At 45.2% G+C, this 15,089-nt stretch overlaps 1 protein-coding gene across 16 annotated transcripts in view; it reads right to left on the bottom strand.

The window, feature by feature from the left end:
* Positions 1–15,089, bottom strand: part of LOC129721272 (potassium channel subfamily T member 2) — a 705,817-nt gene that overhangs the window by 151,020 nt on the left and 539,708 nt on the right. For all 16 annotated transcript variants that reach the window (XM_055673643.1, XM_055673634.1, XM_055673639.1 and 13 more), the window contains 2 exons: positions 4,183–4,262; positions 3,541–3,640 (listed from right to left, as the gene is read on the bottom strand). In XM_055673643.1, coding sequence (XP_055529618.1) covers positions 3,541–3,640; positions 4,183–4,262 — 180 coding nt within the window. The remainder of the gene's footprint in view (positions 1–3,540; positions 3,641–4,182; positions 4,263–15,089) is intronic.

Genomic DNA, 15,089 nt, shown 5'->3' with positions numbered 1-15,089 from the left:
ACGTACCCTTCTTCTGAGGTTGAGACAACCTCCTGAACCGGGAACTTGCTCGTCGTACATATGGCCGCCAAACTGGACTTATCCGCAACCCAGTTACCGTTTCCGGGAGGGATGCGGTAGGGATCCGATATGACAGCGATGTCCGACAACGACTCAGTGGCTGCTTGGTGTAGCAGCTGCTGAGCCGCGAAGCAATGGTTCAGGTTCAGTTGCGTCACCCTTACGCCCGTGGTTTCGCAGCCGGCTTACCGGCTGGGCACCTGGGGCCTCCCATTAAGTGTTTGGCGTCCCGTTTCCCGGAACATACCTTGCACTTGGGAGACTCCCCACAGTCCTTTGCTTTATGGCCTGCACCTCCACATCGCCTGCACAGCTGTCTCCTATCGGGCCCCTTGCAAGTCCAGGACTTATGTCCGCCCTCGAAGCACCGGAAGCAAATGTCTGGTTGCTGTAGTATGCCCAGCGGACATACAGACCAGCCGACCTTCAACTTGCCCTCTTTCAGGGCCAGGTTAGCGTCCGCCGACGGTAGTCGGAAGGTAGCTATCTGGGTCCCCGCCGGACCTTTGCGGAGGCGGATTGACTCCTTAGCCACCTCCACCCCGCACTTCGCTTTTAGGGCTTGTGCAATGTCGCACCCCTCAGTGATTTCGTCCAGGTTTTTAAGCTGGAGAGTCACTTCTGAGGTGAGTGCCCGCACTTGCACCTCCTTCCCTAGGACCTTTTCAGCTACCGTTTTGTAGGTAGCCCCCTTGTTCTTGGCGTCCTTCCGGAGCTCAAGTATCATCTCGCCAGTGCGAGATCGGCGGATACTCCGCACATCCGCCCCCAGATCCTTGAGCTGGGTTTCCCCCCTCATCTTCTTCAAGACTTCTGAGTACTTCGACCCATCCGTCTTGAGTATGAGGGCATCACCCCTTCTCCGCGCCTTTTTGACCTTTTTTGGTCCTCTGGCCGCTCCGCCATCATGTCGCGTCGCACCTTCCCGACGCTTCCTACCCTCTACGGTAGTCCAAGGGTTACCCGTAGCCTCCACCTGTGCCTTTTCCGCGGTGGACCTTGAACCGGTTGGCGTGTGTTCCCGTGGGAGTAGCACGACCAATCATTTCTTGGTGTTCCCGGGTTGTTCTTTGGTGTTTCCCCCGGGGACTGCCTCGTTCGCTTAGCGACCTGCCCCGTGGAGCAGACCGACGCGAACGAGGAGGCGTCTGTTTGCACCTCTTTAGATGCAGTCGCCCTCGCGGTCCTGGCCGCTTTCTCGGCCGCCTTCACCCGAGCTACGAGTTCTTCGTGCTCCTTTCTGGCTTCATCAATGGTGCTCCGAAGCAGGAGAAGGCTCTGCTTCAGGTCGCCAGCGATGTTTCGCCTGTTCGCCAAGAACTCGATTATGGCATCGAGTTGTTCAGACAGCGCCGCCACTCTTGGCCGCGTGTCCATACACCTTTCGACGGCCTTGACTAGCAAGGGACCGTCTACCGAGATGTCTGGTGTGGACACCGACGGATTCACCGTTTTTCCACCTCCAGACTTCGCCGCATCCGTCTCCGCCTTCTTCTGCGGAGACCGCTGGATGCCACCTCTTGCGAAGGGATTTTGTAATCCCTCCCCACTCGTCTCTTTCGTTTTGAATGTGTTCATCTTGATGTTAAATGGGTCCCCCTTCCAGCCGCTATCCTTGTCCATGGTGGAGTAGTCGCCTATGTGGTCTCATGGTGGTCTATGCCGAAGCAGTGAGGTCATGGCTAGGGTAAGCAGTCATAGCGCCTTATGGGCAACTATGACTCCACCGACCGGCGCAAGTCAGAAATAACCATCTGATCCTACTCCTGCCTGATTCCCACCAGGCAATAGACTCGGAACGTACTGGAAGGCCTGCCAGGTTTTATGGGACGGAGACCCCTGCACCGGGTGCCACCTCGCCATTTCAAGCCGTTGTCACACGACTTTACTAAGGGAGCTCGATGCAGGTGCCAGCCCGAGGATGCGGTACCATTCCGAAATCCAGCTCATATCCGTTCACTACGCTGCCAGTTGCCATAATCGGGACCTTACTGGCATCAGTCCCGATGGGCGGGTAAGTGCTTTTGGGTGTTGGGAGCGGCTCTATTCGCTCCGTCAGAGGTGCTTCCGGGTGATTGTGGCTTTTGCGAGGAGTCGACTGTCCCTGGTCCGACGCTCACCACCCCTAGGCAATCTCCCGCTGCTGGTCCAGGACTGTTCGGTACTGTCAATGGTCACACCTGTATTGTGCGCCCTCGACGATCGCCACACGTCGACCCGTGGTGGCATGCAGCTCTGCTTTTACGTATTGTGTGTGGTGATCAAATTGTCAACATTCAAATTGGTTTCACTTCGTCATGTGTAAGCAATAAGTGTGAATGTAGTGATTTTTGAGCTAAACTAAGTTCGAAACGCTCAAAACTACAGGCACACTAGCGCTGCCGGAGCAGTAAGTTCCATTGTCAGATTTTTTTTTTTGCAAATTCGAGGCGTTAACGTTTTTGGGTTTACGCCAATATCCAGAACGCATAATATTCTCGTCATGCTTCAGAAAGATTTCCTGAAAAAATTGCTAATTCTTCCCAAGCTACCCTCAAACACTTCGTGAATAATTGCAAAAAAAAAGAATAAAGCTACCCATCGTAAAGATAACTTATTCAGAACTTTAATGGATTTTTCTATAAGCCAACGAAGAAGCGATGAACCCGGCCGTACTGTAAGACACTTCACCCAGTTTATGACTGGGAGCACAAAAATTCACAGAAACGGTTAAACAGCCACTTAACCATTTCTGTGACTTTTGGTGGTCTTTTCAGAGCAACCATTTTGAGCTCTAAGGAAACATTATTTTCGTTTAAAATGAATTAAAATGAATAAATTGGGCGGTTATAAATTGCTACTAAGTAAGAAAGGATTTCTCCTATCTCTACATATGCGTTTTCGAGTTTATTATATGAGGTTCAGAAACGTTTGTCTTAGTGACTAGTTTATTACACTGGTCCACAAAAGCTTAAATTGAAATAGTGACTAATACTTTATAAATAATAATAATAATGAAACAAGTGAATCCAAAATGCTCATCTTTTTTCTGTAGACTCGGTGCAACTGAATTCCAGTATAATCCAACTTTTTCAAGTATATTTTTTGCTATATGATTCATAATTTCTTACACATGTAGAAGGAAAAGAATAAAAATTCTCAGAAAGGCCATTTGAATAAAAATCACCCTCAAGCGAAACGCAATCATTGGCAGCTTGAGCATTCGCTCCCCACAATGGAACGGTGTGATAACTATATTCCATCTAGCAATTACCGATGCACCTCTCGTATCCCCATTTCGACTCCAGTTGGGAGCGGTGGTTATATCGATCGAACAGTAGAATGCTTATGCATGCAGCAAAGATAGCGTGCGAAACTGCAATCACGTTCACACTCACTCTACCACCCCACCCCACCCCTCTACGTGTCCCTCCCCCGCGAAAGCAATCAATTAATCCATTGGACGAATCTACGGAAATGCCTCAGGCCCCGAATACTTACCAAGTCGCGAACGTTGGATCGAGGTCCGAAACTACTCGAAATATATACAAAATACAAGTTAGTAACTTGAACAGTAGGTTAGCGATACGAATCCTTAAACCTGCGGAAGAAAAAAGGAAGAAATATCCTACAATTAAGAAGTCTTTTGCGGTGAAATAAATAAAGCCATAATTGTTGACACATTCGAACAGTTTCCACAGCCTCATTTGCATGTGCCTTCGATCGCATGGTATGGGGCCGTTAGGCCTCCACTGTTCTTCACCAGTTCATTTTTCAACCGAACGACGGAAAACCTGTTGCTTGATTGAAACTGAAGTTAGCCACGCGACCGATGATAAATGTGCCTGCATGAATGGATTGTTTTTTCCTGTCTCTACGTATAGATACGTGGTGAGGGTAGATTTATTTGTTTGTTTTTCCGGTTATTTTCCAAATTGCAGCGCCCGCGCTTGGAGCAATTTGGAAAGGCAAGCATCGGTTTAAATATAGAACACGTACCTGTCAAGGGTGACAGTTTACTGGTCCTAAAATAGAATCGAGGTCGCGCATAGCAAATTGATGTGTTTTACCTAAGTGAATAATTCAACCACGAGCGAGTTTGAATGTGTCACAATGTAAGCTAAATAAAGACACAGTACTTACTTGATCTTTGATTTTTTATAAAATATAGTTGCAGTCTTTCTTTGAATGTATTTTCATTTACATAGTATTCTACCCGTACTCTGCGGAAGAGAAGAAAGGATTAAACCCTAATTAGTACTTATTGCGGTTCAGCGGTAACTGAATTAGGCTATAGTAAATTGGAAATTTCTTTTTCGTCGCCCTTGCAGCCATAGCGGAAATCCCGGTCCGACATTTATCCTCATCGCGTTGTTCGTCACCTAGAGCAGAAATCCGTTCACAATAGCTTCTCAGGCAGGACAGAGCAGGAACGAAATCAGAATGTAGGTTAAGTGAAACAGGAAACCAACTTGAGTGTGACTGTTATGCTGATGCTAATTCGTTCCCACTTTCATTGCATTATTGTAAGTTTCATTTCGTCGTTGGATCCCAATGAAAATAAAAAGAAAAGGCACTAGCACAAGGACTGCTGGTTCTGCGCAGCAAGGTTTCCATTACACGAGGAGTTATGCAAATATTCCAAGAGTAATCCTTCGATGGCATTCTTTGTTACATTCCGCCCCCAAGTTGTAAGCTGTCTCGATAAAGTTTTTACTACTTCGTAAGGCAAAAGAAGTAAATATAAACTATTGTTGCAAGCGTTTTGTTACTTTGCGATGTTTGTTGTCTCATCAATATTCATAAGGTTAATTGGTGAATAAAAAACGGACGAATGAAAGGTCGGTCGAATGGTAGCTGCTAAAAATCGATGGAAACTAGGATTTCACATAGTCTAATGTTTTGACTACATGGGTTCGCAGCTTTGTTTCATTTTCAAGCAAACTTTTGTGTTAGTTTTCATAAAAAAAAATATTTTCATATTTCTTTTTGCCATTTAACTCAGTTTTATTCAATATATTGTGTAAGACAGTTTACAACGGATTTCCTTCATTCTTTCAGCAATCGGTTGGAAAATTAGCCTTGTGACACTAACTATTGTACAATTGAATAATGTAGAGTCTTGTTAAACGCACATTTCGGCCAATCAGACCCGAAAGCAAAATGAAACTTGCAGCCACAGTCAAACTAAACAACCAATCACTACCTTTATTTTCCAGCACAGCCTATACTAAACTATACGAACGATTTGACTTTCTGAACGATTCGTTGTTGTTCATGTTGTTTTGCTAGGTCGAGCGCTTAACGATACGCTCACCGAAAATATAGCTCTCAGTAGTCACGTGTAAAAGCGAACATGCACAAATTTAGTCTTCATTGTCTATTCGATCACTGTTGCAACAGGATGATTTACTGGAATCTGGATCGACCAGTAGCAAGCAGAGCTGCGGCAAATCGTAGCACAGCAGGCGGAGATACCAAATATAATATTTTGATATGATTTTTGCTCCAATACCCGCCCATTCGATTGAAGGCTTCCATAGCGGACGACCCGGCAGAGAAAATCGGCGAACCTTCCACAGCGCTACATCTTGGATCCCTCGTCTGTGTGGGAAGCACCGTCATATAGGCATGTCTGAAGCACTACCGAGTATGTCTATACATATTAGTGGTTCTGTCCGGTTCTAGGGCGTTTGCTTTAAGCCGTTCGGGCTCTGCTAACAATTAGCAGTACATGTGCTGGTGGCGTGTGTTCACTTGTAATATGTATTGTTTACTTGCATAACATAAGAGAACTAGTATAAACTCGTGTCATCAGTAAACGGCAATCCGCAATGACGATCAATTAAACAATCTTGCCGGTGTCACTATTGTGACACACCAATGGCACTTTTTAGCGCCTCAAATTCAATCAATTGAAGTAGTTATTATTTTACCACCACTCTCCAAAACTAGTAATAAAAAGAATTATTTTTGAAACAATTTGCCTTTTTATAGCAGAATTCAGTTGTTTAACAATTTAAAATAAATGGTTTCAGGTCACTAGGAAGTGCCATTGGTGTTATCACAATAATGGCACCCAGCAAGTCTAATAATGTTCTGGTCACTGTTTGTTGCTTCGATCCTTCGGTTCGGAGAAATGATTCCACACAGTAGAGGTTTTCCCAATAACTCGAACTAAAATTTATTAACATAAATGGTACTTAACCACAAAAATTTCACACTAATTTACCTACATTTTGGTTTCTCAACAACAGACTCACGTTACAAACTACAGTCCGGCTTTCCTGTCTAAAGGCTAAACGGATTGAATTTAAACATGCTTTATTTAAGACAGAAAAACTATTTTACAAGACCACTTACGATGACACAAATTTGACGCTAACAAACAGCCTCTATGCGTTCCAGATGAAGTTCCACTTATTGACTTCTCAACTGCACGCTAACGATTCTACTGCCTATTGTTTTATTCTATCACCGGCTATCGTGCCGTTTCGTGGCTAATCTTGCGCCCCTTCGCAACTGGAGTTTGGATGGACCCCCCTTCGCAACTGGGTGTACATTCAACATACCCTCGCCCGTTAACCCTGTCACTGCTTTACTCGGCGGCAGTACTGGTTTACTCTGCTCCATCTCCACTTCCAAGACTGCCAGCCTTGACACTGGCCGAAGTTTCTCGCCTCTACTAGTCCTTACGGAAGCAGAACGAATTCTTCCATCAGTACCAGCTAGCACCTTCGTCACTATTCCTCGCTCCCAAGTATTACGCTTCTCTCCATCAGCAACAAATACTAAATCCCCGATCGCCACGTTTCTCTGGTCTACAAACCATTTTGATCGTTTGTTCAATGTCGGCAGGTACTCATGCTGTCAACGCTCCCAAAAACCGTCTGCTAGCTGTTGAGCTTTACTGTAGCTACTCCGCAGCGTCTCAGGTAACCTTTCCGGGTTCCTCGATGGCAAACATTCTACCGATGAACGGCCACGCAAGAATTGATTCGGTGTCAATGCCTCTTTATCTTCCTTAACATTAGTCGACACATAAGTGATTGGTCGAGAGTTAATTAAGTTTTCAGCTTCAATCAAAGCTGTATGCAACACCTCATCCGTCAGCTTCTGCCCGTCAATAAAGATATCCATCGCTTCCTTTACTGAGCGTACCATCCTCTCCCACGCGCCTCCCATGTGTGGCGCCGAAGGGGGGTTAAATGACCATCGAGTTTTCGCTCCAGTGAATGTGTCGGCGCATGCAATATTGATTTCTTTCAACAACTCTCTATTGGCTCCGACAAAATTCGTGCCATTGTCAGAAAAGATCTCTCTTGGGCTGCCACGCCGTTTTACAAATCTTCTAATCGCCATTTTGCACGACTCCGTTGTTAAGCTGTACGCCACCTCCAGATGCACGGCACGAACGGTTAAACACGTGAAAAGTGCAACCCATCGTTTTTCCTTCCTTCGCCCTACACTCACTTCTATCGGGCCGAAATAGTCAATTCCTACGTTCGAAAACGGATCGAGTCTTGCCGCTAAACGCTGTCCTGGTAGTGGTGCCATTCTGGGTACAGTAGGTTTCGATTTGCGAACCTTACACCACATGCACTCACGCATTACTTGATCGACTAACGCGCGTACGCATGGAATATAGTAGCGCTGCCGAAGCTCATTGACAACTGTTTCTCTACTACCATGGCCATATTGTCGATGGTAATGCATGACCAACTTTCTTGTTGCAGCGTGATTCTTTGGCAGAATAATTGGAAATCTGACATCAAATGCCACATAGTCAGCCGCTTCGGTTCGGCCTTCCATCCTCAACACATTAGCCTCATCAAAAAATGGTGACAAACGGTATATCGGGCTCGATTTCGCTAACAGTAGCTCCTGGTTTGCAGGTGAATCCTTGTTTTTCACAAGTGTTTTCATTTCGTCCGCAAATGCCTCTGCCTGCATAATTCTCCACAACAATGTCTCTGCTAGTTCATGCTCCTCCTGCCGCAAGGGTATCACAGTAGCTGGGAGAGCTGCACCCTTCGTTCGCTTGACAACGATTGGTAACACCTCGATCTCCATCTTCATCTTCCGTCGACGACAGTTGGATACAAAACGGTACATCGTTGCGACAGTTCGAACCATCACGGTCCACCGGGAAACCCGCTCAATCATCTTCTCCAACCCGCCAGGCAACGATATGTGGTGCAACAGCACACTTGCGCGAAGTTCTTCCGTGTTTTCCACCATGGAACGTTTCTGTTTTGGCCACTTTGATTCATCTTGATACAGAAATTCTGGTCCCAGGAACCATCGACTACGCGACTTTATCTCTGTTTCCTTACCCCACTTTGTAAGATCATCTGCGGGATTCTCTTTTGTTCCTACCCATCGCCACTCTTCAGGGTTTGTTAAGCTCAGGATCTTACCTATCCGGTGCGCTACGAATGGTTTAAACTTTCGTTGATCGGATTTAACCCACGACACCACAGTGTCTGAATCGCACCACAGATACCGTTTTGAAATTGAGAAGGAATGACCTTCACAAATTGTCTTCACCAAACTTGTGCCGCGAGTAGCTGCTTCTAATTCCATGCGTGGTGTAGAAAGATACTCCAATGGTGCTACTTTCGCCTTTGCCTCCACGAACGCGCAGTGAACGACCCCCGCTTGCTCAAATCTAAAATAGGCAACACATCCGTAGGCTGCCTCTCCAGCATCAGTGAAAACATGCAACTGCACCGACTTATATGCAGTCGAACTCAGTCCACCAAGATAACATTGCGGAACTTTAATCGCTTCAATTAGATAGAATAACCGCGTCCACTGTATCCACCTTTCGTAATGAGGTTTCGTGACCTTGTTGTCCCAACCTATGCCGCTACGCCACAAGTCCTGCATGAAAATTCGACCTTGTATCAGGAGCGGTGCCAAGAATTATTTCGGATCGAACATGCTCGCAATACATTTTAGCACTATCCGTTTCGTGGGCCAAGCACCCTCTTGAATATATGGCTGGAGGTCCGACCGAATCGCTGTCGAGAATATGAAATTATCGCCTTTAGGGTCCCAAAACATCCCTAAGACCCGTTCCGTCTCACTCGATTTTTTCACTTCTAGTGGCTTCAGCTCATTTCTCGACTTTCCTAGCGCCTCTAGAAACTTTTCAGAGTTACTGACCCAGTTTCGTATCTCGAAACCTCCATTCGCGTGCACTTTCCTAACTTCTTTCGCCAGCTTGACCGCCTTTGCTTCAGTTTCAGTGCTGTCGAAGTAGTCGTCAACGTAGTGTTTTCGGACGATCGCATTTGCAGCTTCCGGATACACCTCAGAATGCTCTCGCGCATTTAAATTTTTAACGTACTGGGCAGAGCACGGCGAGCAGCTTGCACCAAAGATTACAACATCCATAACGTAGATTTGTACATCTCCATCGGGGCCTGGGAACAGAAAACGCTGAGCTTGTTGATCTTCCGAACGAATCTTCACTTGGTGATACATTTCTCTGATGTCACCTCCGAACGCGATATGTTTCTCACGAAACCCATTTATCACCGTTGGCAATGAGGTTACCATATCTGGCCCTCTCAACAGGCAATCATTAAGCGAGACTCCGTGAGCTTTCGCTGCTGCGTCCCACACTAATCGTACCTTGTCTGGCTTCTTCTGATGTACCACATAGTTCAGTGGCAGATACCACTCCTTTCCCCGCGGTGTCTCTTCCAATTCGCGCTTGGTGATACGATGAGCGTAACCTTTCGTGACATACTCTTCCAGCTGCTTTTCCAAATTTTCTCGCACTCCGGGGTTACGGTTTATCCGAGCTTCCAAACTACGGAAGCGTTTCATAGCCATATCGAAGCTTTCTGGAAGACACACATCATCTCTCCTCCAGAGTAGTCCAGTTTCAAACCGTTCTCCGTTTCTCTTTGTTGTAGTTTCCAGGATTTCACGCGCTCTACGATCTTCGTTGGACTATAACCGAATTGCCGGATTTCCGACTTCCTCCAACTCATACTGTTGCTTCAAGGCTTCGTCTAGCCTTTGATCTGCTATACTGCACTTCTCACACATGCATCGATGATGACCCAGGAAGTTCACGCTACTGGAGACACTCGGTCTCGGCCCGTACACCATCCAGCCAAGATTGCAGTTCGTTACTGCTACAGGCTCACCAGAATCTCTATGTCGGGACTCCAGTGGAGCGATCAAATGAGCATTGTCGATTCCAATTAGCACTTTTGGTGCAGCTATTTTGTAACTGGGAAGTCGTATGTCCTTCAAATAATCAAACCGCTGTTTCAGCTCTTTGGCATCTACCTGTTGTACTGGTAAATCCAATCTTGACACAGTACGAACTTCCGACAAGTCATAGCGATATGGTGAATCTTTGGCTGAAATTTCTAATTTCACCTTTTTCGACTGATTCTCCGTACGTTGCACAACATTCGTCCAGCACATCTGCAGGGGTTCCACTGGTCCATCAGCTCCCAACAATTCGACCACTTCACTATCTACCATAGTTATGGATGATCCTTCGTCGATCAAAGCGAGAACGTCAACCGCCTTCCTACCGTGGTGCAGCGTTACTGGAGCCATTCTGAACAGTACTGCACGACCCTTCTCCCGATGACTGTTACACTGCGCTCGGATTTGCGCAGCACTTCCACTCGAATGTAGCAAAGTGTTATGCTGCTCAAGACAACCATCTTCGTTACAGCGCATTCTAATTCGACAAGATCTCTGTACGTGGTCGTACAGACAAAGTGGACACAGGTTCAATCGCTTTACAGTTTTCCACCGCTCTTCAACGCTCTGCTTCAAGAATTCCTGACAGCTTCTTCCATAGTGCCCCGGTTTCTGACAGACTGAACAGTTATATTCTCGTTGTCGCTGCTGATTTGACGACTTTTGCTCTAACCCTTTTTTAGCTTCCTTTTGGTTTCGCTGACTCTCTTGGTTTCCCACATCTGTGGCGTGAACGAAGGCCTTCAACTTCGGCTTCTCTTGCCCTTTCACCTTTCCATCTAAATCAGTCTTTTCAAATGTTGCCTCCAACGCCTTTTCCACGAGACCTTCCATAAACGCCCCAAACGTCTCCAAATCCACCGTTTTAGCGCGGCGCTTATAGTCTACCCACTCCATGGCATAATACGTTGGCAGTTTTTGAACTAGACTCTGCATTAGAATCGGATTATTAAGATGGTCAACTAATCCAGCCACTTTAAGGTGCTGACTAAATTCTTCAACAGCACTACCGAATTCAATTACGCTCTCCAAACTCTCCGAGCTTGGTCCATCTAGCTGTTGAATCTGCTTAGCCAACCTAGTCGACAAAATTTCCGGGCTGCCGAATCTTTTCCGTAGCTTCTCTATAATCAATGGGACGTTCTCTGGCAAAAGTAGGCGATTTCGAACAGTCTCCAACGCTCTACCCCTCAAGGCTTCTTGCAACCGAACCAGGTTCTCAGCATTGGTAAATCCACATGACTGATTTGCATGCTCGTAGGCACTAATAAATACCGGCCACTCTTCGGCTGCACCGTAAAACTTGGGCAAGGTTCTTGGAAACACTTGTCGAGACGCTATTTGAAGCCGAGTTGGTCCATCCGCATTAATTTCATCACCAGAGTCTTTCTCGCCCATCGAAGACTCCAGGTTATCATCGTCTTTTTCAAATGACGGACGTCCATTCTTCGAGAAACGTTTCGAACTTTTCATCGTGTGTTTCTTGCTTGCTGATGTCGAACTCTGTTCATCCAGAAGTTTTAGAAATCGGTCATACTGATCCTGATTGCTGTCCTCGGTATGTTGTTTCCGTGGAACAATTTTACCCGCATTTGAATTCCTTGTAGATCGCTTCTCTGGCAGCACCGTCCCGAGACTGCATATCGATCCATCTACATCTTCACCTGCTGTGTCCGAATCATCTTCGGCAATCTGGTTGATCGTCTTTTCTAACTGCTCCCTTTTTTCCAGCGCTTCCTTCCGCCTAACAATCCGCTTTCGCTGCAGCTCTAGAATTTTAAGTTGATTTTCCTCTTCGAGCTCATCTAACTTATTCTTTTTCTCCTCCAACTCAAGCATTCTTCTCAACGCGCAAACGTGTGTCGCAGTAGATTTCTTTGACGGTACACTGACACTTTTTTGAAGCCGACGCCCACGCAAATCATTCAATTCTACGCGCGGTGGTTGACTTTGACTATTTTGCAACTTCTCTATCAAACCAGTTAATGCTTTTACCCTATCGTCTACCTTTTCGTGTATTTCACGTCGAGGTTCATTATCATTCGAAATTTGCTCATCCTGCTCTGATTCGCTACAGTCACTATTATCCTGTGCTCTTTCTCTACTAATGCGACGAGATTTTGACGCTTTTTCCTTACTTGCTATTTCACCGACCTCTTTATTAGTACCACCTTCGGCCGGCTGATGTTCGATCACTACCGGGTGAATTTTTGTCTTTCCTGGTGCGCCCAATGACTGACGGGCTGAGCTATCCTCTCCGATGCACGTCGTACAGAACCAGACTTCCTCCGCAATAGAATCATCGACACCGGCGCATCCGAAATGGTACCATTCCTCACATCTTTCGCACTGAACACTGCCGTCGCATTGCTCATTACCGTCACAGCACGGGTACTTGTAGGTTGTTTCCATAATCAAAGTAAATTTCGAGAATGTTGCTTCGACCCTTCGGTTCGGAGAAATGATTCCACACAGTAGAGGTTTTCCCAATAACTCGAACTAAAATTTATTAACATAAATGGTACTTAACCACAAAAATTTCACACTAATTTACCTCATTTAGTTTCTCAACAACAAGCGAGAGTAGTAGGGCATACACTGTCATTTTCTTTCTTTTTCTGACAAAAAATCATATTCATGAGTCAAATGAATAAGGATATAACCAGTTCTGATCCCTCTGTGTAACAGAGACGAAAAGAAGAAAGCAAAGAGAATGCACCAGCACCGACACTTTGTTATTCGCATACTGACGACGATTTCAACGCATCTTAGGCTTGTTTTATGTGTATTCATTAATCACTATAGGTGATTTTTTTCCTTCGCTGCCTACAAACAGTGTGCAGCGCAGTTGGTCCCCTTTTTTACATTCTTCCATTCCATCATTTACGCGTCGTCGCCTAGATATGGCGTTAGTCTTCACCCTAGGTATTTGAGACAATCACACGGGTTTTATATCGAACAGGTAGCAGTTTTGGTCATCGTCACATCACTATTTCGTTCAATTGAGCTTGGATGTTACAATGTCTGGTCCTGGCGAATCAGAGTCCCGTTCATCTCGTGCTAGGTTTCATTCCCTAGTAGGTCGAATTCATCGTCTGCTGCGTAATTGAAATCATGTGCTTTAGTGCTGGACTATCTGGTGGGTGTAATGGAGTACCTTTCTGTAGAAAAGAAATGGCGGGAAACGCTGCTAGAGATAATAAAACAAAAACTATCCAGCAACATCTGCAATTGGCAATACGCAATGACGAATAATTGAACAAGCTTTTATTCGGCGTCACTACTACCTAGGGAGGTGTTCTGCTCTCGAAGAAAATGAAAAAGAAGGCATAATCCAATTGATTATCAGCTTTGTAAAAACTTTACTCCTAACGAAAACTTAAAATTTGAAAAAAAAAATATTTTTACCGACCATGATGCAGTATCATCCACGCTGTTTTATTTTGAACCAACCTCCAACATTATTTTCGAATAACTCCAAGTCAATTGAACAACTAATCTAATTTCTCATGGCCAGTTCACATTCCATCCCAACAGTTATTTTGGGAATGTCTGATTGGTCAAGGATAATGTCGAGGTTGGGGTATTATAAGATTCAGCACGAAAGAAGGGTGAATGAGAGCAAATTCCTAATTTCTTTCCTTGTAACCGAAATCTCAGACCATTGCGTGATGTGGTTTATTCTCGCGCTGATAAGGGTAACGCCGTGATGCTTATGTGCAAGAAAGATTATGAAGCAAAGGTTCTGGACATGATAAAATCTGGTCCATACGACGAAAACAAATTCAAAAATGGCAAACCCAAAGACCCTCTCGAAACCTTGATCTAGGAGGCACAGCCAACAGTAGCCTATTTGATAGGTGAAACCAAACTTAGGAGATGTTCCGAACTCGAGAGTGGTTCCATTATATTGCCTCCCGAAGATCCACAAAAATCCGGTAGCAATGCGGCCCATCTCCTCCAATATTTTCACACAGACGAAGAAAATGACAACATGGTTAAAGGACATGGTTAAAGTTTAAGGACTTGGAGGTACGACGAGGTGAAATATTGGGGTCGTTTGATGTTACTTCACTGTTTCCAAACGTTCCTGTTATTTACGCCCTCTGCAGTTTACGTCGACACTTGAAACGCTACCGTGTACCACCAAACAATATCGAAGCCTACCTTACCGTGGCAGAGGTTTACATGAATCAGAACTTCTTTACGTTCAGTGGTAAGTTCTATAAGCAAACCTTCGGACTGAGCATGGGTGATAAACTTCAACCGCTTTTTGCTGATATGTTCATGAGCGGTTTTGAAGTGGATCTGGAAAAAAAGAGACTGTTCCCTCGTGTTTTGTGGAGGTATGTTGACGATATTTTTGCCACTGCGAAAGAACGGTATCTACCACAAATACTGTAGAACGAGGTAAATAGAAACAAAACTTCCGACCTTGAAATATGATATTATAAGTGTTTGATAATATTTAAAAACTATGCGGATTTTTTTTTTTTGAATAGTTCAATAGTAAACAAGTCCTGCAAACCTATTTATGAGTTAGTAGCGCTACTGTCGGTTTGTTTAAAAAATTACGCAATGGAGGCTTAAGTTCTAAGCGTTTACGAGTACCATTAAACTTTGCCTGTGGAAGTCATTTTGTCCCACTTGCAACTTGTTCGTGTGCTGTACCTGGTCGGTAGTTAAGCATTTTAACTTTGTACAGTGAATTTAAGGATTACCTTAAGGTATTCATTACCCTTTTACGTGTGTTTCACGGAAAACTTCTGGTTTGCCGATTTACGGGGTGAATAGAAATAACGCCATAGCGA

Source organism: Wyeomyia smithii, chromosome 2 (assembly GCF_029784165.1).
Source record: "Wyeomyia smithii strain HCP4-BCI-WySm-NY-G18 chromosome 2, ASM2978416v1, whole genome shotgun sequence".
Taxonomy (NCBI): domain Eukaryota; kingdom Metazoa; phylum Arthropoda; class Insecta; order Diptera; family Culicidae; genus Wyeomyia; species Wyeomyia smithii.
The sequence above is the reverse complement of the archived record's forward strand: the minus strand, read 5'-3'. Positions and strand labels throughout refer to the sequence as shown.